The following is a 23009-nucleotide window of genomic DNA, read 5'->3' as shown; positions in this document are numbered from 1 at the left end:
CACTTCTGCTGAGTGATATCTTTGTGGATATCACTCAGGTCTTCACTGCTTAGGAAATCTGTGAATAGTGGACACTTCAGCAGTCTAAAATCCCTGCTTGGTACGGAAGTGAGAATGAGTAGAAACAAGAGCAAGCTAGAGAGAAAAGCAGAAAGGTTATTGAGAGCTGTGCTACAAGCACTGAATTTGCCGTGCAGCTTGGACGGTAAAGCTGCACAGAAATGAAGGGGAGGCTTGGCTGAGGAAGCAGGAGGCGACATCCCCTCAGGAGGCGACATCCCCTCAGGAGATGACATCCCCTCAGGAGGTGACATCCCCTCAGGAGGCACCATCCCCTCAGGAGGTGACATCTCCTCAGGAGGCGACATCTCCTCAGGAGGTGACATCCCCTCAGGAGGCACCATCCCCTCAGGAGGTGACATCCCCTCAGGAGATGACATCCCCTCAGGAGGTGACATCCCCTCAGGAGGCACCATCCCCTCAGGAGGTGACATCCCCTCAGGACGGAGAGCTGACGGATCGGCGTGACAAACGAGAGGTACAACAGCAAACAGCGGTTTGAACACCCATGAATAGAAAAGCTCTGCAAGTCGTAACCAATGAGTGCTGATGGCCTTGCTGAAATGCACAAACAGCGTAAAGCTCTGCTGATCGGTGAGCCAGCCTTTCGTGTGTTATCACTCAGCTCCCTACTTAGGGCAAACTCGGATAAAACACAGAAATCGCTCTCCTGGGTGTGTCAATTGGCTCCCGCGGTCGGGACAAGGCTGTGGCGTTGTATTTGACACCAATAAACGCGGCGGCCGCGGCCCGGCGGCAGCGCTGACACAGGGTCACGGTGAGCGCCCCGGGAGCGGCGGGCTCCAGCCGCCCTCACGGGGCCCCTCACGGCCCGCCCGGCGCGGGAGGCGGGGCGGGGCGGATCTCGCGAGACTTGGGCGGTGCCGCGGAGCTGAGTTTGAACGGCCGCAACGGCGGGTGCGGGGAGAGGGCAGCGAGTGAGGGGGAGCAGTGAGGGGGAGCAGGGCTTGCTCCGTGCGGGGTTTGCTCCGTGCGGGGCTGCTGCAGTGCCGGCCGCCGTTCCCTGCAGCGGGTGGGCCGTTTGCTGCCCCACGGCCCGCGGAGGAGCGGGGCGAGCCCATTCGGGCCGTACCGGGTGTGGGGGTCAGACCCGGTCTGCAGCGGGTCGGGCCTGGAAGGAGAGGACAGTGGGGACATGGCGCTGGTGACACACAGAGCCTGCCCGGGCTCTGTGCTGGCTGAACGGTGAGGCTGTAGTGTGTCATTTGTTGTTCTCTGTAGTACCGACCCTCCCAGGACGCTGTTTGGGAAAGGTGGTCAGCTCCGGAAATCTTTCAGCCTGAGTGTGCAGCGTGGTAGGTGCAGATATGGACTTGTGTAAGTAACTGGCTGGAATGGTCGTGGGGATGCCTGGGCTGAGGGAGAAAAACCACCCTGGTAATTGTGCTCCTGATCAGAAAAATGCACGGGTGCTTCTGACAGGATCAGAGCACGGGCAGCTGCTACTAGTGGCCCTGGGGAATAGGAGTTTAACCAGAAAAGCTGTGCTAGAGTGGGAGAAAAAAGTTGGCCTGCCAGGAGACTGCCTTTTATCTCCTACCCTGGTACTTTAATTAAGGAGACTTTGAATGGTTCAATAATCGAGGTGTGCAGCTCTCAGCATAGAATCTCTCATTAAATGTTTGAGGATATTTAGCCAAAAGTGAGTAACTCTTGTAACTCAGTAGAATAAATGAGGACAGATGTCTGTTATTTCCCCCCTCCTGCCTACTTACCTTGCTACCCATTCAATTGATCTTAAAACGTTATTTTCAGAGTAATTTACTTAGCCTCATGTATGATATTAAATTGCTGGCAATTATTTCAGTGTACAGCTTCTTGAACAAAACTACCTGGACTTGTTTGGTTCATCCAGAATTGACAAGGAAAAATTGAGGTTGGCTGTGCTCCAAAAGGCATACTTGCTCTTTTCCCTAATAGTCAGCAGGAATGTGTGAATAGGAAAGCTATTTCTCTTTTCCTCCACACTTCAACTGTAAAATTAAGAAAAAACCCATACTTTTTTTTTTTTCTGTTTTCTAGTAAATAATTTATTAGGAGTGCAAAGTTCTTATATGTGAAACTGGAAGGGAACTGCAAAAGAGATTGAAGAAGTAGGAGTGGGTCAAAAATCCCCCCCAAAAAAACCCCTTAAAAATTACAGGTGTGCCAGAAGAGAAAGACCCTGGCTGTAGCCTGTTTACCTGCCCCAGAGGCCAATTGCAAAGCATCCATCCTTTGGCAGCATTGCCTGATCTGACTGTTTCTAAACTGTCTGACAGCTGCCTAACTGAGATTTGAATAAGATTTGCATTTATGTGGGGGTTTAGCTTGTGATCTGCATGTTCATGAGGCAGCCAGCGGGGTTAAGCCTGTTCTGAAAAGGGTCTGCTCTGAAGGGCTGTGCTGTGCTGGCAGCTCACTCATCCAGCCTAGACAACTGTTGCCTTTTTTTTTTTACTTTTAAAGGTCTTCTTTTAAACAAGGAGTTGAAGAATAAGGTCAAGAGATACTTCAATGGGATTCTGGAGGTGAGTTTAAACATGTTATTCATTTAAGTTAGTAATAGGACCTGCCAAATGGCTGTGTTGCCTCTATACTGTTGTCTGACCAGAAAATAAAGCTCTTTTTAAAGTTCTGTTTATGTAAGTGAACAATTCATCCTCTTTACTAATGGAAATGCATGCCAGAAGTTGTTGCCTATGTTCTTGTATTGCTACACCTTGCCTTAAACACTTAATTATTAATTTCTATGTGGTGTCCCTGTATTAGTATAACACTGGTGGTTCTCAATTATTGGTATGCAAAATTCCTGTGTTTCACTGGCTTATTTTAATATAAGTGCAAAACTACTATTTCAGGCATTGCAGTGGTTAGAGGTGAAAACTGAGGTTTCAAAGCCTGGCTGGACAAAGTTTCTTTGTATGTGTTAAACCTGGATAGCAACAAGTGAGGAGAAAATGCAAAAATCAGAATGTGATCATTCTGGTCACATTGGAAAGGAATTGGCACAGTATGGTCACAATTATTTCTGCATGTTAATTAAATTCTTTTCTACTAGGAGAAGCTGGGTAACTCCACAAGGGGTTTTTCATGCTGAATAAAAGTTAGCAAAAAAAAGTGAAGGATGGATATGACAACATTCATAAGGATGATGTATGTGCCAGTAAGAAATGGCAACAAATAAATTGCTTCTGTGAGAACAAAAGCAAGAGTCGGGTCTTCAATACAGAATTACTTTACTTATTACATTACTTATTCTGAAATTATGGAAAAGTTATGGGCCCTGACTTTGAAAAATCTGCACTTTTTTTGTGTGTTTGTCACTTGCTGTTATTTCCTATTTTCTTAGAAAACTCTTGGCATATGTTGTTCAGAAGCCCAAGTTACTTAGCATTTTCTGTCTTAGTAGGATCTTCTTGCACCAGGCTGATTTGGCAGATTTGGGAGCAAGCAGTCATACAAACTTATGGTGTTAATTTGACTTTTATTTTTTAAATATTTGCTTTGTTGGATTTACTTCTACTAATGTTTTTGCAAAATGCATCTTCTGTCTTCCGTTATACTCTACAGTTAGAAATAGATGAATTTGCTGAAATGTGACAAGAAGTTGTCACATTTCAGCAAATTCAACAAGTAAACTAAGTTTTGAAAGACTCCATTAAGCACTTAAATAAATGCAAAGCCCTGTGTTAAACTCCATGTGTTTTAACAGGGCTTCTATTTTTGACTCTTCCCTTCCTTACCTTTTATCTGTTTCTCTATCCCACATAATGTTATTAGGAGTACACTGTCCTGCTAAGGCAGCTGCCTACGCCAGTCTTAAGTGTTATTTGTGTACACAAGAAATGCTGGACTTAGTGGGGCTTGGTTTATAGTACAGAGAAAATAGTGTCAGCCAAGTGCATAGCAGTGTTTTTCTAAGGTTATTTAATTGTCTTGTACTTGGCAAGAGAGCTCTATCCTAAATTAACTCTGGCTGTGATGTATGAAGAAACCAGGCTGGGTGCACAGGAGTGCTTCTGCTGCATGTTAGACCTAATCAAAAATAAGACAGTAACCAAGTTTATGAAAAAATAACTGTTATTTTACTGTTCACAGGTCTGCTTGTGAGCCTTTTTTTTTGTCTTGTATTAATGCAAAAATATATTGTTCTATCCTGATTAAGAAAAGAAATCCAGTAGCTTCTTGCATCTAACTACTCTTATCTGTAAAATATATTTACTGCAATATATTTTTTAACTATTTTTTCGCAGTGTTGAATAGAAAAAGAAAGAAGAATGGAGGCAGAGACCATTTTAAGTCTTAAACAGCAACTCAAGGAAGCAGAGAACGAGCGAAGAAAGGCAGCACAATATGGTTTGCATTTACTGGAGTCCCAAAGTGAGGTTCAAAATCAGCTGGATCAAACACGCAGTGAATTGACTGAGAAAACTGAGGTGATGACTGCCTTTTCTTCTCAAAGCTCAAAACCAGAACTTCATTTTATTTTAACTGTTTTCTGAGAGGCACAGGTGTTTTACATGCCTTCTAGCATCTAGATTAATTTTAATAAACCTCTGAGTAGTTGTAGAGAGGGCTTTTTTCTCAGCTATAAGACACTGAGCATAATTGTATCTAACTAGGAGAGGGTTTCATAGCTAATTATGCATCAAGTGTGCAGTATCATGTAGGACTAATTGCCTTTAATGTAAAATGAGTGCTAAATGCTAAAGTAAATTTCTTTCAGAGCATGTTTTTCCTCTGTTTAGCAATCCATTTGTGTATGCTCTCTCAGTCAGCTTTATATCACTTAAAACCTGTGCAAAGAATGCTAGCAGCAAGACTGTAAAATTTATTTGTTCTCTCGTGAAGTTTTTAAATTTTCCAAATACCCAGGGGTTCTGAACTTTTTAGCACATTTCTTTGCAGCTCAGAAAAAGGAGTAGTATAGTGCTGAATTGTAGAGGTATTATTACAGTTTTCTTTTTAGTAATTGTTGAAGAAAATTTCAGTTGGGAAAATCTCTTCCACTTTTCATAAAGGCTTTAAGGGTCATCTTTGTGTTCAGCCAGCTCGTGTTTCAGATAAATTATTCATCTTCATTTAGTCTCTTTCTGGCTGTGCATCCATCCCTTCTCCTGGGATAGAGCTGAAAGGTTTGATTTGTAGCTGCTGGAGGGTTGCAGCACCCTGCTGTTCTGAATGGACAGAATTTTTTATTCTGGTCAGTTCACCATTAGTAAGTTTTGTGTTAGAGGCAGCTGAAGGCACAAGTTCCAAGGAAGCCAGGGCAGGATCATCCTTTCCTGCTGACCAGCACAGAGGGCAGGTCCTGAGCTGTCAAGCTGCTCCCATAGGTTGTGATCCTGTGTGAGAGGCTGGAGCCACCTTCTGAGCCAGGCTGGTAACTTGGATTCCAGGGGAGGGTTGGAATTGTGGGCCTTCATACAGTAGAATAACATTTTGTGTGGCAGCTGTGCTTACCCAAGAGATTCAGAGTTTTGAATCTCTCTCTGGCTCTCCTCTGTGCTGTTTGAGGCAAGTAATTCAAGGCAGTACTGTGAACACAAGTGTGGGTTCTACCAGCAGGCACAAAAGCCTCTCAGAAAGCTCCGTGTGCTCTTCTGTACCAGTGTGCAGGCAGGCTCTTGCTGGGATTTTGTTGTTCTTGGCTCTGGCCAAGCAGTGCACTCCCAAACCTGTCCTATGGCCAGTCCTTATCTTTGTGTTAAAGCTCCTGCCCTAGGTATTTGAGAGCTAAGCCTGTCCTTGATAAGCTGTGTCTAGGCCACAGAGGTCACTTTGATACCTGACAGCTTTCAGTTTTTTATTTAATTCTGTTTTGTGTCTCGAGACTTAGGTTATTTTGAAAAGGAAAAAAAAATCTGCATGTTTAGATTGATTTGGCTTCCTTATTACCTCTTTTGCTTTCAAGATTCTCTTTTTCTTTTCCTTAATTGCTGGCTGAATGGAAGAGTAAAATGAAGCCATCCTTTGTAATTAGCAAACATGTAATCAAGCATTGATAGAAGCTGTTTAAAAAAAAAATTCTTCAGTCTGGAAGAGTTGATGGGATTTACTATGAAACAGACAATTTAGCTGTGTTAAAACAACTATTGAACTCAGCTGTTCTGCTTGATGGACTGTAGTGATTTTTAACATAATTGGGTTCTGTAGTGGTAGAAAGGACGTATAAACTCTGGCTAAATTTATGACGCTTGCAGAAAAGATACCCACACCTTTCATGTTGGGTGCAAAGAAATAGAGTTTCCATGAAGAGAATATTTCACAATTAAATTATAAACACAACATTCATAAATCACAACACTTTAGAGCAATTATTTTTATTTTTTTTAAAACACGGATAATACAACTCTCTAATTGGCACTCAAACAAAAGACTAAATGAGCTACAAGCATCTTGGTTCGGAGCCTGTGCTTTTTCATAAATGCTTAGGGAACAGTATACAATTACATCTAGATTTATTAGTGTGTCATTTCTTTCAGAAATTTGAACAAGAAAAATACACACTTCAGAGGGAAATTGAACTCAAGAATCGAATGTTGGAAAGTTTGAATTTTGAGTGTGATTCCCTTAAGCAACAGCAAAATGTGCAACTGGATAAGCAGAAAGAACAGCTTGAGAGAGCCTATGGACAAGAAATCAGTGACCTTAAAAACAAGGTTTGATAACTAATATATAGCTAAAAGGTTGTTAATGCCATTTTAGGTACTATTTGTTTAACTTAGAATTGCACTCTTAACTACCAAAAGAAATACTAAATATTTACAATGTATAGTCGCTTGTTTGGTTTTTAAAAAATATCTGTGTAGTCACTTACGAATTACATTGAATTTCAATGCTTATTTTTAAAAGCTACTCTTGTGTTTCCGAGATATTTTCTGTAATTGGAGCAGTCAGAAGTATTGTGCTTTTCAAGAATTTACCATGAAATGATACTAGTTAGTTATGAACTGTTTTTAAGTTGGAGAACCTGAAAGCAGAACTGGATGAAACCCGACTCTCAGAGAAACAACTGAGACAAAAAGTGGAGCATCAGAAGGAAATCATTGCTGCCAAATCAGAAGAACTGCACATGATGTCTGAGCGTGTCCATGAGACCATGTCTTCAGAAATGCTCAACCTGCAGATAGAGCTCACTGAACTCCAGAGCCAGAAGGTGTGTGAGTAGCACTGAGTTTGCAGTGTAGCCTAGTTGAAGATGAAATTCTGCCCTTTTGCTCATTTCATTTTTAGGTGTGCTGTCTGCAGTGCCATGTTAGCATTGGCTTTTATTCAGACAATATGCACAGCAAAAAGTAACAGCTGTAAGAGCTAGGCTTTAATACCCTCTCTTCTTCAGGATAATATTTTATATTAAAACCAATTGCTACTAATAAATGTCTTTGGTTTACTTAGGCCTGCTTGTCTTCCAATTGTTTTAAATATTTTCCATTTCATTCTTGTTTTTTGTTTGATTAGGCCAGTGATGAAGAAAAGCTGAATGAGCTGCAGTGCAGTAAAGAACAGTTAGAGCTTGTGAACAGTAACTTACGTAACCAGCTGGAGCGGCTGCAGGGGGAGAAAGAAGAGAGGGAAAAAGAAGTTGTCTTTTACTGCAATGCATTAGAGGTATTCTCTTAATTTTACTTCACGGTGGTAGATAAACCCTAAATTGCACAAGGTGTGTTGCCAGATTTTTGGTGAAGGAGGAGTTTTGAGGAGTTGTGAGAGAGAGGGGAAAGAGAAGGGCAGTGGTTGGTCATGTCTGGTGGTAAAAGCTCTCTGATGGCCCTGCTTTGTGGCAGCTGTGAAAGGAGAAGCTTTGTATGGCACTGTTCTGCCTCTTGGGGACCTTCTCACAGGTCACTGGCAGAATTCTTTTTATTTCAAGTTCCTGCTGAATGCCTTGGAGAATCTTGATGGGAAGTAGAGCATTTGTCACTGATGAACACAACTGGGAGAGTGATCTGAATATCGTGAATCCAACTGACAAACATCAAAGCTTACCCTTAAAGGCTTTTAGTTGTGCTCTTGTCCTGAAGAACAAGTGAAATATTAAGTGTTTTAGTGAAATGAAATTAATTTGTCTCTTAGTTACTAGAACTGTATGTTCAATGAAGGACTTCAAACAATACAATCTCTGCTAAAGTATAGGAAATTAGAGTTAAAGCTCTCTGATTAAATTTGTGTATGCAGTACAGCAGATGCTTAAATGACCAATATCCTCTTTGCTTTAATCTAGAAAGCTCATGAGGCTAATCAGGAGCTTCGGGTTCAGCTGGATCATGCAGTGCAGCAGTCTTTGGACCCTACCAATAAAGGCAATTCTCTCTTTGCTGAGGTACAACTATGCAACAGATGCCTGAGAAGTATTTTCAGTTTTCTTTCTTATATTGTATTGAAAATATGGGAGTATCTGCACCTGATCTGGCCAGCATATATCTCTAGTCCTCAAATATGACTTCAGTGTTGATCTGACATGTGGAAAACCATTTCATGCTCTCTCTGAAGATAAGGAGTTAGTAAATTTAATGGAATCACTTCAGGTTATCTGACTATCAAGTCAAAAGTTGTGACTGAGGGTTCATGAGGGTTCTGTCTGCAGTTCTTGATTTTGTGTTCGGCTGATAAATCCATCTTTAATGTAGAAGACAGCATGTGAAATAATAACAGTTGCTGATAAAAGCTGCCTTCCTGAAAATGTCTGGATGTTTGAGCTTTTGGGGAGGGTTTTGGAATTAGCTTTTGAGTGAGTGTTAAATGCACAGGGAGCATTATGTTTCATGGTAGCATCCAGGGGATGAGTGAATTTGGGAAACAGTTCAGATTATTTTAAACTGTTCTGTTGCCAGTGGACAAAACTATTCTACAGCAACAGTGGAGCATGTTAAATGTTATTTTATTTTGATATCAGAAGGACAAAAGAAAAATCTGTTGTATTTCACTGGTTGGGCTTCTACCCACTTCTATCACAGGGCAAAGACTGTATTTTCAAGTACTGTTGCTGGAAAAGCAGTGTTTGCAGACTGAACGCCCATTGCTAGGCAGCATGTCCTTAACAAACTCATCATCCCAGTGACAGCAAGTGTTGTGATTTCACAGTAATAATTGTTCACAATGTTCTGTAGGTGGAGGACCGTAGGGCAGAAATGGAACGACAGCTGATCAGTGTGAAAGTAAAATATCAGTCCCTACAAAAACAGCATGCATTCAGTAGAGAACAATTGCAAAGAATGAAGGTAGGATGATTCCTGTAATACTCCAGGGTGTCCTTGGGTCTGATAAGGCACTGCTTTAATGCACAGGCCAGGGGATTTGTTATCTTTAAAATATGGTGCAGTAGTCTGGGGGGAGGGAAATGGGAGGAAAAACAAGTGAGATGATGCTGTGCTGTTTGACTCCTGTGGTCCAACAGCGTCCACTTTACAGCGAAGGCACCATGTTTGCTCACTTTGGCAGTAGTTGTTTAATGGATAAAAGTAAAACACAACTCCTGTCAGTCAAACTAGCATTCAGTTTGTCTTGGTAATTGTTTTTTCTTTTCTTGTCTAATTCTTGTACTACATGAATCAGGTATTTGTAGATTAACTGTGGTTGTCAGGAATGAGCATAAAGAAAAAGATAAGCTTTTACTACCATCACATTGTAGGGGTTTGGGTTTTTCTACCTCCGTGTTGCTTTATTGTCTTTGTCCATATTTTTTCTTGTTGCTTTTCCCTATTTTTGGTGTAAGAATAAATCTAACTTTCATAATTCTTTAAGTTAAACTCCACTGCTACAGGATGGGAGCCTGTTGGTTAATATTGTTGAGGACTAGTTAGCAGAAGCTGATTTACAGGACAATGTCAAGGGGATGCTGCAGAGCTGCCAACTGTTTTCATGTTGGTCTCACGATTTTTCCAATGCTAAAGTGGATCCTTTCATTTTGATTAACTACTTAAGCACTCTCCTCATGCAGATTGAGGAGAGTGCTTACACATCAATGAGTTGCACTGAAGGTTTATATTGCCTCGATTTTATGGAGTAGGTTGAAAATAGTTCAAACGATGGTCTTAAAGGAAAAGAAAACTGATACAGCAAAGATTTGAATGAGGAAAGTCATTGAGTAGGATCAGTTCCTTTGGAAATTTTCTCTTTGTGATATGGGGCAAGTCAGTTATACTGATTGAATGGTGTAAGAAACACAGCTAATACCAAAAGTACCAAAAATGGAGGCAAATTTGTATCCCTATGCTAGTACGTAAAGCTTTTATTTGGAATTCTTTCTAATTTTTTTTCGATAGTATTGGAGATGGGTAGTTTGTTAGAAAAGCTGTTTTGCTGAAGCTGCTGTCTCAGATCCCTGTTAGCATCCTCTCTGTTGTGCTGCACTGAGATGCTGCCAGTTAAAGCTCAGTCTGAGTTTAGCTGATCTCTCCACTCAAAGCTGCTTACCCCACAGGAGAGGTAACTGCTGTTGCATCTTTAGTTGAAGAATCTCACTTTGTGGTAATTACTGGTAAATCCTGAGGATTTGACTCCTGAACAGAATGTACACAGCACTCCTGGGAAGGCTTTCCCACCTCTAGTATGTTTTTCCTAGTCCTTTCCAGTTTCTTCAAGATCCTTGTTAATGTAGATCAGCTGAAATTTGCAATTCTGATAGTTACCAGGAGGCATTTTAAGGGAAAAGGAAAAAAGGTTGGATGTGTGTGTTTGGCAGCTGTGAGGATAGTTTTAGTCAGCCAGTGAGGTGGAGTTTACAATTTTGCCTCCCTTGCATCCTGTAGAAGCTCTGAGGAGATGATTGAATCTTTCATTTGCTCTAATTTGTGCACAGAATCATCAATACCCTTTACCTGACATAAGAGATTCTATAGGGTAAATGTTCTTCTTGCTTTCCTTCTAATCTAATTTTTCACTTAATCCTTTCCCTGTGATTTCTCCCAGTGTTACCTTATCTATACTGACTAGACTGATAAAAATGCCTCAGTTTTTACTAACACCTTATGAAGTCTTTAATTTGTTCTGCTTCTTGTTTTAATGTCTCATGTATCACCTGTAACTGGATGTATTAAGACCCTTGTACTTCAATATTATTAACACCAACAGAAATATTGCTGTAAATGTAAGATTTTTATAACTTCTTTATAATGACAGAGGGTGTTCTTTTGCCTGAAAGGATGTATTCCATTGGAGAAGAGAAAAAGCTGAAATTCTTGGGTTAATATTGTAGAAGGCAAACATGGTGATGTTACATCTGAAAAGCAGAACAGAAAAAATGAGGGGTTAAGCTTGTGGAATTTCCTAAGTGAGTTCTCAAGGTGCATTTCAGCCTGGACTGAGACTGGCTTCTGGCTGGCTTGGTGCTGATGGTGTGGATGTGGAATGTTGTGTGTGTCCTTGGCAGAGTGTTTATGTGCTCCTCAGCCAGTACAGAGATGAGTGGGACACCTCAGGACTGCACTGCTCACTGAGATCTCAGCTGTCCTCATGCCCTGGTGGTGATAATTGCTAGGATTATGTCACAAACACTGAGTTCAAGCATCCAGTGCTCTTCTATGTTCAGGTTTAGAATTACAAGGCTTGAGTGCCCAAACAGTTTTGTGTAAAAGGCTGGGATTTTCAGTCACTAATCCCAGTACTTGTTGTAAATAGTTTTTTCCTCTTTTCCAGCTGCAAATGGCTACACTGCTGCAGCTGAAAGGCTCCCAGGCAGAATTTGATCAGCTGGAACGCTTACAGTCCATGTTAGAGCAAAAGAATGGTGAAATAGAAGATCTTCTTATGAAAGTGAGGCAGCTAGAAAAATTTAAGGTATGTGGTTTTTAATTAAGTAGAAAATTGTAATTGGTAGCTAAAACATGAAAACAAGAAGAATTATGAAAACTATCTGAAGTCCATGCTGGGGTTTGAAAAGGGATCCAAAAGCTGACTCATATCTTTATTTGACCTGAATTGTATTTTGCAGCTGGAGAATATTAGACTCCTCAAGTGCAGAGAAGCAGAAAATTATACCTCAGCCAACACCTGGGTTGAAGAAACAATTTTGTGTCCTATGTGAAGCACCTTCATATCGTTTATAGTTATTTCTAGCATTTAAATTCAGTTACTTGGTCAAAGCTCACTGAGCTGTGACATCCAATTTTTCTCTGGGAAGGTGCAGTCATTTGGCACTTTTACTGTGTGTGCTTAGGCTTTAGCCTTTGGTGTCTCAGCTCTATTGAATTTCTTGGATATTTAGTTTCTTGATGTGTCTTAACTTTGCAGCTGAAGCATGCTCTTTTCTAGCAAAACTGATGTGCTTAATTATCCTTGTAAAGCAGTTTTTTCAGTCCTCTTATGCAACTTGAAAACATCTTGTCAGTATTTTGAAAAGTGAGAAACACACAAGGATTTCTATATGCACCAGTGTAATGGTACTGATGTTTTTGTGTTCCCAGAGTGAAAAACTGAAGCCTTTCTTAATTCTTGCATGTTTCTGGACTCGTTTGGCCCTTTCTTATCAGAGCTTTGGAATGCAAACTGAGGTGTATTTGCTTGTGCAGTAGGACTGTGCTTTCCAGGATAGCCTCCTGTATTCTGTATTTAACCCAATAACCTGGTGTGAAGCCAGGCTTAACCCATTTTAGCAATAATTGAGGCAGCCTGATTATTTTACCAGTTTTGTCATGCTTAAGCTTGATCTGTACGTAATTTCTGTCTCTAGACCATAAATAAGTAGTGTTGGGAAATGGAATGATTGATTCTAATAACCACCAAAAGTATCTGTAGGCAGTGACTGACAGAGGCCTGGGAGGTCTCTGGGACAGGATTAAATCTGAGTACTGCTTGTTCAGGAAAAAAACCCCAAACAAAAACCCTGATGTCACATGATGCTGCATTTATAACATCTTTACTATGAACCAACTTCCTCATCTGAAATATGTAATTGATTTTGAGATTTTGACTGTTGATTAGCATGGCTGGTATTCCTCTGGGGTCCAGCTGCTGAAGCCTAGAAATAAATGCTGAGAAAAATTCCCTGGGGTTAGCTAAATACCCTGTATTTTCAAGTAAAAAGCAAGAAAGTTGTTCTGCAGTGCTGCTTGCAAACCTTCTGGAGTAAACTCACTTTTTGTTTTCCTTTTTTCAGTGGATGAGAGAGAGCTGTCAGTATTAGTGCTATTTGATATTTGTAACAAATGAGAAAGTACTCAGAGCAGCTGAGTTTTATCTTGTCTTTAAATCCCTCTATGATGAGACTTCACCATCACAATGCATAGAAAATGTCTCCTAAGAACTAAGCTAATGTACTTCTGAAAGGTCACTGCTTGACCAGCTGACACTTGTTCTTTGTCAGAGTTTATATGAGAATATGGAGGAGTCCAGACCTGCTAATGGTGCCAAAGGAAGCGATTCTGAAAATGGTTACTATGCAGATTTACTGCAAATTAAACTTGACAACTCAAAGTAAGTGATTCCAGCCTGAAGCCCTGGTTGTGGCAGGGTTATCTTCTAGGTACTTGTTTTTATCCTCCCTTTTTTGTTACTGTTTGTATGCACTGACTGCATGTGCTGATGGGTTTTGTCCCTGTTGCATTTTCTAATGCTGTGGAACCTACCTGACTTCGTTATAGGACTAACTGTTGGGTTTTGTTTTTTTTTTTTTTTTTTTGTAGTTTCATTCATGTTTTAAAAGATAACAGTAGAAATACTGTTTATGATTATTGCTTTCTTCCAGAAATGTTGTTAATACTCCTAATACAGGGCAATTGAGACCTTGAATCAACTGAAAGTTAATCTGTAAGAAAACTGTATGAAAAGTCTTAGTCTTTAGGATGTGTATGTTTATTTCTCTTATAAAAAAAACAAGATAATAACACTTAAAATCTTTTATAGGACAAAAAAGCTTGATTTTTTCCTACTGATATATAAGTACCAATTTAAGGTGAAATTGAGTGCTCAGTTGTTGCTTTACTAAAAGAGAAAAACCCAAACAAATTCAAGTGTAACTGATTTTATAATTTTGCTCCCATCCCAGCAAGGAAACTGAAACACTGAAAAATGAGCTATCCCTGCAGAGAATGAAAGCTTTGTATGAGAGCCAAAGGGTCCTGGAATTTGAAAGGAAGCTCTTCACAAATGAGAGGCATTTGCAAGCTTGTCAGAGTGAGAATATGAACCTGCGGGTTATGCTGGACGAGCTGAAAATGAAATATGAACCTGAAGGTAAATACTTCTTTTCTACCTGGGAAAATACAAATTTCTTTAGATATGGAATGACACTAAACAGGAAGACATTGGTTTAGTTCAACAATTTAATGCTTAAATAGCTGACTTTCTGAAATAACCTGATCCAAAAATCTGCTGAGCTGATAGTAGAAAAGCCCTGCCTTGCTCAACACCTCGCTTGAATATGTGAGCACCGACTGGAGGAGACTAAAGAATGCAGTTTTACAGTTAAAAATGGCAGTGTTCAGGGGCTTTATAGAGCACAAGTAGATAACCAGACTCAAGTGGGTGGGATCAAATCTCAGGTGTTTCCCTAATAGCAGCAATGTCTTTGTAGTGATGAGAAGTCTTGGGTCTCAAGATGTAGGTAGCTGATGGGAGCTTTGGAATAAGGTGCAAGGCATTTACAGGAAAACAGTTCAGTAGCTCAAGTTAATATGGATTAAATTTTGGCTAAAGAGACCCACTTGACAAACAGCTGATACCTGAGTATGTGCAAAGCAAGGGAGCTGTGGAGGAAGAGGATTCTATTTAAACTGAGAGCAAGTTTATATGAGATACTAGGATGAAACTTCCCAGTGAGGGTGGTGAGGCCCTGGCTCAGGCTGCCCAGAGCAGCTGTGCCTGCCCCATCCCTGGCAGTGTCCATGGACAGGTTGGATGAGGCTTGGAGCACCCTGGGATAGTGGAAGGTGTCCCTGCCCATGGCAGGGGCTGGGAATGAGATGGGCTTTAAAGTCCCTTCCAATCCAAACAATTCTGGGATTCCATGAACGGGGAACCAGATAGGAAAGTTGTTTTTGTCCACACCCAAAGGATTTAACTTTAAAATGTTATTTGTGGAAGCTTACCTCAGCAGCCTGCAGTTCAGAGCATTTAATTTAAAGCCTTGGTGAAAAGACAGAGTGGATGAGGAGAAAGATGTCTCTTTGTCAAGCTAACTTCTGTTGGGATGGTCAGATAGAATAAGAAACATTCTTTAAAGGATATAAATTGTTTATTAAGAATTATTCCAAGCTCTTTAGTGAGGTGAAATATTCTTACTTTTATTGTGAGCATGTTGGGGGACAAGTCATCTCCAGCTTCTCTTTTGGACGAAAAGTATATTCCATTTTTTCCTTCAGAATTACTTAAAGGTTCTAAAATTAAAAAGAAGAGGGAGAGAATTCCAGTGAATGCAACTTGTGAATACTTCGACAGCAAAAATACTCCAGTGAAAGAAACTGCTCTCACTCAATTGCCAAGTAAGGAAGGGAAAAAGATGACTGCCAAGAGCCTTGAGCAAAGTGATGCTTCTCCAAAAAGACAGCCTATCCAAGCATCCCCACTACATACAGCTCTCCAGGCAATACGAAACATTGTTGAACCTGAAAGAGAAAGAAAAAGAGTTAAAATTCAAGATGAGAATCATGTCACCTTTACTTCAAATAGCAGAAGTGGAAACAATTCCCCAGCTCCAGCTGTCCCCAGGTCAGTGTCAGCTTCTGTCTCTGCTCCAGGCAGTCAGCACAGACCTGCATCTCTTTTCTTTCGCTGCATGAGCTGTGCTCTCCACTGCTTTATCTATTTCCTCAGTGTTGCATGCAGTGTCATTCCTCAGCTCCGGCTGCCCACGCTCAACCTCTCGCTACCTTTTAGAAGGACTCAAACACTGACTAATAAAAAAGACTCTCGGAACAGTCTCTGAAATAACTTTCCCATTGCTTGAAGACATTTAAGGTGTGCAGGTAGGATGACAGCTCACTTGGTTTGCTCCAGCATCAGAAACTTTGTGTTCTTGGTCCCCTCAAAACTGCCACACGGCTGTGTTACAGCTCAAGGTAATAAAGGCAGCTGGAATCACACTCCAGTTTCATACCTAATTTCAGCCCCCAGCCACTTCCAGATTTAGCTAAAAGCCTAAAAATTATTTAAGTAATTCTTCACCTGAATTGTGTTAACTTTCATTGTACGAGATAATAGAGAATTAATTAGCTGTCTGTGTTGTCAGACAAATGAAATGCATGGTCTGGATGCACAATAGCTGGAAACACAACTGCCAAATTAAGATGAAAAATTTTCCCCTGAACTGAGAATTGAAGTTACTTTATCATCTAGTAAAAAGTAACTGAGAACAGTCATTATGTCCAGCTTTTTTTATCCTGGTGAAAACAATACTGACTTTGATTTTCTACTTTTTCAACTATTGCTTTTGGTATTCTCTTTATACTCTTTGTAAACACATATTCAAGTGATTGCAGGTAGAAAAAAAGTCTAGGCTGGTCCAAAGGTTTAGAGCTCGCAACTTGCTAATAGCTGCTGGAAGAAATAGCCAAAGTTAATGGCATTCAGGGTAATTGGATTGATGCTTTGGCTCTTGGATCAATTCCTCAAGGTTGCATGCATGTAATAAACAGATTTAAAGTAGCCAAATACTGCAGACTTCTTAAACTGTGGAGAGAATATGGCAGAAACAGCAGTTTTAGCAGCTGTGTCAAAATGAGGGATTGTTAGTGAGGAGGGAAGATCAGGAAGGTCAGATGTGGATGAAAGTGGAGAAGAAAGATTGGTATAATTTAGTGATGGTGTTGGGTTTTGACAATGTCCTCTACACGTAAAGGAACGGGCAGAATGTAACCTGATATGAAAAGGTTCACTTCTTCATATTGCTTTGGGAAAAGAAGATATAATGTCTGCTTACAGGAAACTGTTGGAAATAGTTTACGGGAACTGAAGGGGGAAACCTACTGGAGCTGGGGTGAGGAGTGGAAATTATTTATGGAGTTGATGCTGGAAAGCAGAGAGAGTAGAAAAAGTGGAAGAGGAAGATGAAACCATAGTTCAGAGGGAGGTTTCTAATCTTGTACCCTTTGCCGTTGGTTCAAATAAGGAACAAAAGATGAAAAATATTTGAAAAATAAAAACCACAAACACAATTAATTAAGCTGCCACAAAACTCCAGATAAACTGTTAAGCTTTTTTTGGTGATACTGTGAGTCTGTAAAAGGCAAATCCAGGCAGAAAGTTCCGTTTATTTCTGATTGTGTTAATGAGCTACTAAAACCCCAGGTTGTGATACTAAACTAACATTAAGGATTTACTTACCCCTAATCTGCTATGTGTGCTATAAAATAGGAAGTCATATTAAAGTCTGAAAATTTGAGAATCTGGGTTGCTAAACACTGAAAGAATCTCTGGACTGTTCTGTGATGGATGTGGCTGAACCTTGGGCACAGAAAATATTGGGATATCAATCAGGAGTGGGGACCTGGAAAGGGAGAGTTTGTGGGAGGAAAAAATAAGGGTGGATAATTGTCAGTGTTTCGTCTTGTGTTAACTAGAATGTGATGCTGCAGCTGAAAAGGTTGTTGTGGTCTCTGGGGATTGGTTTTGTGCCTGGAATAGTTTTTGTGCAGTAATTATTTGAGCTCTGACATTGGCCTGGAATTGTGGGAGAACAGAGCCACTTTAGCTGTGAAAGGGCTGCAAACTTTGTTTCTAGAAAGTGGGGTTTGAATTTGTCATCTCAGCCCAGGAGGCGATGAGGAAGTGGTCAGAAGTGATCTGGGTGTGCTTGTGGAGGTGACAAACTCCCCTGTGTGAAGAGACTTTCTTGCTGAGGAGATCTAAGCAGGTACAGCTGAATGATCTCAGCCAACACCTGTGTGTGCAGGGCACCTCTGTGTCCTTCCAGAGGGCTGCAGCCAGCACTGCAGTCGCTCATTAGGTGGTGGCACTGATCAGGTTGTGACATGAGTGCTGAGACTACAGATTAAAATATTCAGGTGGTGATTATTACTTCTCAATGCATGCTGGAATTCTGGCAATGCAAAGGTTATGTGCAGTGATCTTTTGTTTGGCCAACTAACTGGTCAATAGACATAAACATTTCTCTATTGAAATGCTTTTCTTCTCTTCTTAAACTGAAATAGCAGACTCTAGCCCTTGCTGCACAGTTTATATTGCATTGAGATTTGAGGCAGTTTGCCTGAGTTTGATCTAAAGAAGAGCTTGGATTTGCTCCCTCAAATTTATTTGCTCCCTTAAATTATTTAGTTGGATTATATACACCAAATCTACTTCACTTGGGCTTTGTCCAATTGCCTGTGGCCATTTGGCTCAGCAGGAGCTCTGGATAAACTAATAATATTCTTTGGGGTTTCAGGCACAGCCCTCAGCCTTGGGAAGTAAAACTCCACCTGATGAAACAAGTTCATCTTCCTTAAACAGGTAGAAGGAGCCTCAGTTATATCTCAGTTTTGGTCTGTAGAGTCAGAGCTTAAATCATGTCATAATTTCACCAGCATTTGCTTGAGGTGTTTAAGCACTGTCTGTTCTTTCTGATCCATTCCCTGTGCTGACACCTGGTGAACCAGGACAGGGCTCTAAGGGTGCTCTCTGAGGGCTGTGGGGTGAACCTCAGTTTGCTGTCAGCTTGCTATCAGCTGCTCCTCCCTCTCTTCCATAGGACAGATGAGAGCACTGGATGGAAAAAGTTAGTGGGTAAAGATGACCGAGGTCATGGGCAAACCAGACTTGGGGAAGATTAAATCCCTGCCAGTTAAAGACAGTGGGGCAGTGAGAAAGAAAAAAAGAAAACTGCTCCAGCCTTTCTTCCCAGGCTCAGCTTCACTCCCTCAGTCCTGGCTTCTGTCTCCCTGAGAGGCACAGGGTGAATGTGATCGCCAGAGCTGTTACATTACAGGCTAAGAGAATTATATAATACCATAAAAGGGCAATATTGTGCATAAATCCACTTGTGCTGCTTTGGGATGTAACTTAAGTGAATGTGGTTTTTATTTGTTCTTTCTGCTCGTTTATAGGGACTCACTTGGCCATTAGAGTAGTGGTTTTGGTGGCCTTGGACAGGGGCTGTTAAAGGCAGAAGAGTAGGAGGGACAAATGAAGGGAATCTGCCATAGGAGCAGGTTCATGAACAGAAATGATCCATCCCCAACTGCAGCTGCTGGGGGAGTGCAAACCACATGATGGCTACTGTGAACACATTTTTTTTCTTCCCTGAATAATTCCTTCGAGCTGTAAGCACATAAGGATTTGTCCAACTCAAAGTGAAGGTGACCATGGACTGAAGGTGCTCAGCCATCAGAGTTACAGATGTGGCCTTAGTGCAAAGCACATGGTGGAGCAAACCCTGATCTAGAGGAGGTGCACAGCAGAGCCTGGTTTTCTTCAGCCTGTTGAGACAGTGCTTATAGGGAATACCATGCACAAGGCCTGCAGTGCATCATACTTTGACAGCAGTCTGAATCTGTAGCTGAATTTCCCCAATTTTTTTTTTGTTACAGCTCCTTTCATAGTCCTCAAGTTCAACTGCACCTTCCTGTATTGCAAATAAGTCTCTAACAACTGAGTAGCAGCTATTTGTGTTGGGGAAAACATCACTGAAAGCAGCTGTCCATGGTGTGGGTGGCTCACTGGGGGCTCCTGTGACCACTAAAAATCCACAAGATCACCAGAGAATTGCTTTAATGTGTGTGCTGATAAATGTGTGTAGAGTTTGTGTTGTTATATAAAGTGATGTTTAATTTGGAACTTCATTTTCCATAATTTCTTTCATTGTGAAAATAATCATGTGTAACAGTCAATGGGCTGTGAGTAATTTGGTTGGGTAAAACATCACTATTCATCAATTGTTCTAATAGCATGTTTGCATGTTCATTAAATTAAAAACAAGATTTAGGCATCTGAGCACAATCTGATGTTTTGATTTCAGAATTATCTTTTTAACAACGAGGCAGTTTTATCCCCATTCATATTCATAGCAGAATTAAAACTAGTCAGTGGACAAATTATATCATTTAGAGGCTGAAAATAAATCTTCCCCCAGCTGAAGATATTCAAGCACTAAGCTGAAGGCCATAGTAGTGTAGAACAAGGCTGAAGCATATTTTAAGGGTAGGTTTTTGGTAGTGTAGAAGCAAGAAGCTTGATTTCATTCCATTTGTATGGTGTTGCTCAGACTTTTCACCTGGAGTTGTGCTTTTGGGGACTGGATCTCCTTTCTGTGCATGACACAGTCACTGGTGTTTCTGAAGGCTGATCTCAGCCACTTCACATCTTCAATAATCTTCCTTACCAAACATTTCAGCAGCTGAGGTGTGGGGGGAGGTTTTTAATGATGAAATGTGATTAGGACTGATAGAAAAATGCTTTGGTTTAGTCTCATTTTCTTCTTAAACTTGCTTGCTCTGTCTCTGTATATGGATGGTTTGCCAGCTGGCTTGTTGATTTTGCCTAAAATTCTTATTTTAGTCCAGGTTTATATTAACTAAGTATATATTTAGAATGGTTGCTTTGCCTGTAGGTTAACAGCTGAATCCAGATTTGAAACTACAGAAGAAGATAAGAGAGAAACTAAAATCTCAACAGAGAAGAAAACACAGAAGAAAAAACATTCCACATTGTACGTATCTTCTAAGGCAAGTTCTGAAACTCAGTGTGCTCAGCAGTAAGTCACTTCTGCAGGGAACCTGGACACTTTGGGGTCCTGCTTCAGCAGGAGCTGCTGAGTGAACCCTGTCTCCCATCAGTGCCCAGGTTGCTCACTTGAATATTGATCTGCCTGCTGTTATGAAGGGTGTGATTGCCTGGCAGAGCTGCACTTTTGATGCCTTCCCTGAGGGCACCTCTTGTGTTCCCTGCACTTGACCTGAGGCGTGGCCTGTTCTCCACTCTTGGCAATTCTCTGAACACATTCATTGCTCTTTCTTTGAAGCACAGGGCTGTTGTGGAGGAGAAGTTCTGGCTAACAGAGGTTTTATTATATGGTAAGACAGACTAGACAGGGTTGATGGAGAACTCAATTAAGTGATGTGCTCCTAAATTTTTTCCAGTTTCCAGATTCAGAATTCTTAATATTTTTCCTCCTAAAGTGTTACTCTTCAACTTTCAGGCTGGCCTTTTTGCAAAAGTGCATGTGAATCACTCCATGTGTTTTGTTGGTCAGTGTTTGAAATTCTATGGATTCTTGTATTTGTACTATTAATTAAAATAAAGGTTTGTTTCTTTCTTTATAAAATGTAGTCTGTATTGTATTTGAAAAGAAACATGTATCCATTTTTTAAATGAAGGTGATGTCTTTTGTAGAACTTGTTTAAAAAAAAGTACCTCAATAAATGATAAGAAAGTGTACTGCAGGTGCTGTGTGTCATGTTTTTAGGGGACAATTCTGTAACTTCCTGAAGTTCATGCAGAATAATTCTGAGGAGACCTTTTAAGCTAGGTATTTGTATGGAAGTTGGATTACTCCATTTGAGTCATGATTTGAGCTCCCTCTGGTGAATGGATTGGCCAGTTTCTAAGTAAAAGACTCAGTAATTAAGGTGAAAGATCTTTAACACTTTTTTTTAAATCCATCATGGAAAAGAAAACATTGGGGAGCAATCTTGCAACCCCCTGGTTTGTTTACAGTTCTGCCAGGTCTGAAGTGGTGCCTGGGATTTTGTTAACTCTGGTGACTTTAGCTCACCAGTCACTTACCTCAACAAAACCTGAATTCTGATCACAGCAGAAGTGACTAAAAAGGTGGGAATGTCTCCATAAATGACCACATCTTCTCCCTTTCCAGGCAGCTCCATCTTGTTATCAGAGCATTTCTGCACAGTTCTGTTTAGGCACAGCCCAGTGGCTGCTACTTCTGTTGAACAAAATAATCAGAAATCTGTGTGTCACACAATCAGATTTTGTCACTTCACTGATGTAAGAGATTTGCTATGTAGCTGAGTTTTTCAGTCTGTTGTTAATGAAGCTACATAAACTGAGAATATCTTCCTGTTAACTTTTACTAAGGTGTTATTACTGACAGCAAATGTATAGCCATGAAATAGTTCTTGCTCTTCTTGACTTCTTACATGTGAACTTAAATTATGTTGAAGAAATCCTGTTTTTTATGCTACAAAATGTTAGAAACAAATCCTTTCTTATGCAAATGATGAAAGTTACATTTGTTTACTGTCATTACTGTGAGACACAAATAGCCTAGAACAACTGAGGTACATGATTGTTCTACTTAGAGGAAAACCTGTGGTAAGTTGACATTGGATAATGTGTTTAAATAGCAGTACTGAGCTGTAGATTGTCTACTAAGACAGTTAATTATATGCTAATTGTATGTTGATTTATGTTATAGTTAACTTTATGTTGAGCTACTGGGCATGTGGCATTTCTAAATTTTTTTCTAGGTTGAAAGAACTAGTTAATTTATGTGACAAACAGAACTGGGATGTCATTTCAACAAACAAATGAAACTAATGAGGATTATCTCATTACTGCTGGGGGCTGCTTTACAGTCTCTGCTGCTGGAGTCCACTTGGAGTGTGCAGCCTTTACCATCTTGTGCAGTGATTTGTGTTTACACATCCTCCTGCAGGAGTGCAGGTGGGGGAATGTGTCTGGGTCCAGGCTTTGGGTTTGCTGGAACACACTTGAGGAACTTGAGAGTTCTTGCTGTATTTTCTTATTTGGTTCTGGTTTGTCTCATCAGTTGCTTTTCTGCAACTGTGCTCACAGATCTTGGCATAAAATAGAATTTAGAGGCAGTGAAATGCAACTTCTGTGTACTGCTCAAATTCTTTATAATGGAAATTAGCTTAGCTAAAAAATGGGTAGTTAGCTACTCATCATCTTACAAGGTCTTGTTTTCTGGAACTGATAGCAATATTGAAGGAAGCAAGAGCTGTCTCTCTTCTGCTTGTCCCCAGCCCCCAAAAGGTAAGTTTTTTCTTGTGAGCTTCCTCTACAGAGTTTCATCTTTCAGGTAAACAAGGAATTTT

The 23009-nt window shown here is 40.6% G+C and overlaps 1 protein-coding gene across 5 annotated transcripts; it reads left to right on the top strand.

Annotated features, from left to right (window-relative positions):
- Positions 1-953: 953 nt before the first annotated feature.
- On the top strand, positions 954-21369 carry SPDL1 (spindle apparatus coiled-coil protein 1). Of its 5 annotated transcripts, XM_053956827.1 has the most exons (14): positions 954-978; positions 1303-1376; positions 2530-2591; positions 4317-4499; positions 6549-6725; positions 7028-7222; positions 7525-7674; positions 8288-8386; positions 9174-9284; positions 11701-11841; positions 13367-13476; positions 14048-14235; positions 15363-15965; positions 20543-20631. In XM_053956827.1, the coding sequence occupies exons 4-13, from the start codon at positions 4341-4343 to the stop codon at positions 15923-15925; spliced, it is 1893 nt and encodes a 630-aa protein (XP_053812802.1). In that variant the 5' UTR covers positions 954-978; positions 1303-1376; positions 2530-2591; positions 4317-4340; the 3' UTR covers positions 15926-15965; positions 20543-20631. The 5 variants fall into 5 exon arrangements, with proteins under 5 accessions (XP_053812802.1, XP_053812804.1, XP_053812803.1 ...); XM_053956829.1 differs by lacking the exon at positions 954-978 and having other exon boundaries at positions 1028-1376; positions 15363-15708; positions 20543-21369; XM_053956828.1 differs by lacking the exons at positions 954-978; positions 1303-1376 and adding an exon at positions 1028-1266.
- Positions 21370-23009: the final 1640 nt, after the last annotated feature.

Source organism: Vidua chalybeata, chromosome 15 (genome assembly GCF_026979565.1).
Source record: "Vidua chalybeata isolate OUT-0048 chromosome 15, bVidCha1 merged haplotype, whole genome shotgun sequence".
In the NCBI taxonomy this organism is placed as follows: domain Eukaryota; kingdom Metazoa; phylum Chordata; class Aves; order Passeriformes; family Viduidae; genus Vidua; species Vidua chalybeata.
This window is presented reverse-complemented; position numbering and strand designations above follow the sequence as displayed.

Coding starts and splice junctions, on each gene's coding strand:
- SPDL1 (XM_053956827.1), top strand. CDS start 4,341: ATGGAGGCAGAGACCATTTTAAGTCTTAAACAGCAACTCAAGGAAGCA. Junction 6,726..7,027: donor TCAGTGACCTTAAAAACAAG/GTTTGATAACTA, acceptor ACTGTTTTTAAG/TTGGAGAACCTGAAAGCAGA. Junction 11,842..13,366: donor GGCAGCTAGAAAAATTTAAG/GTATGTGGTTTT, acceptor GTTCTTTGTCAG/AGTTTATATGAGAATATGGA.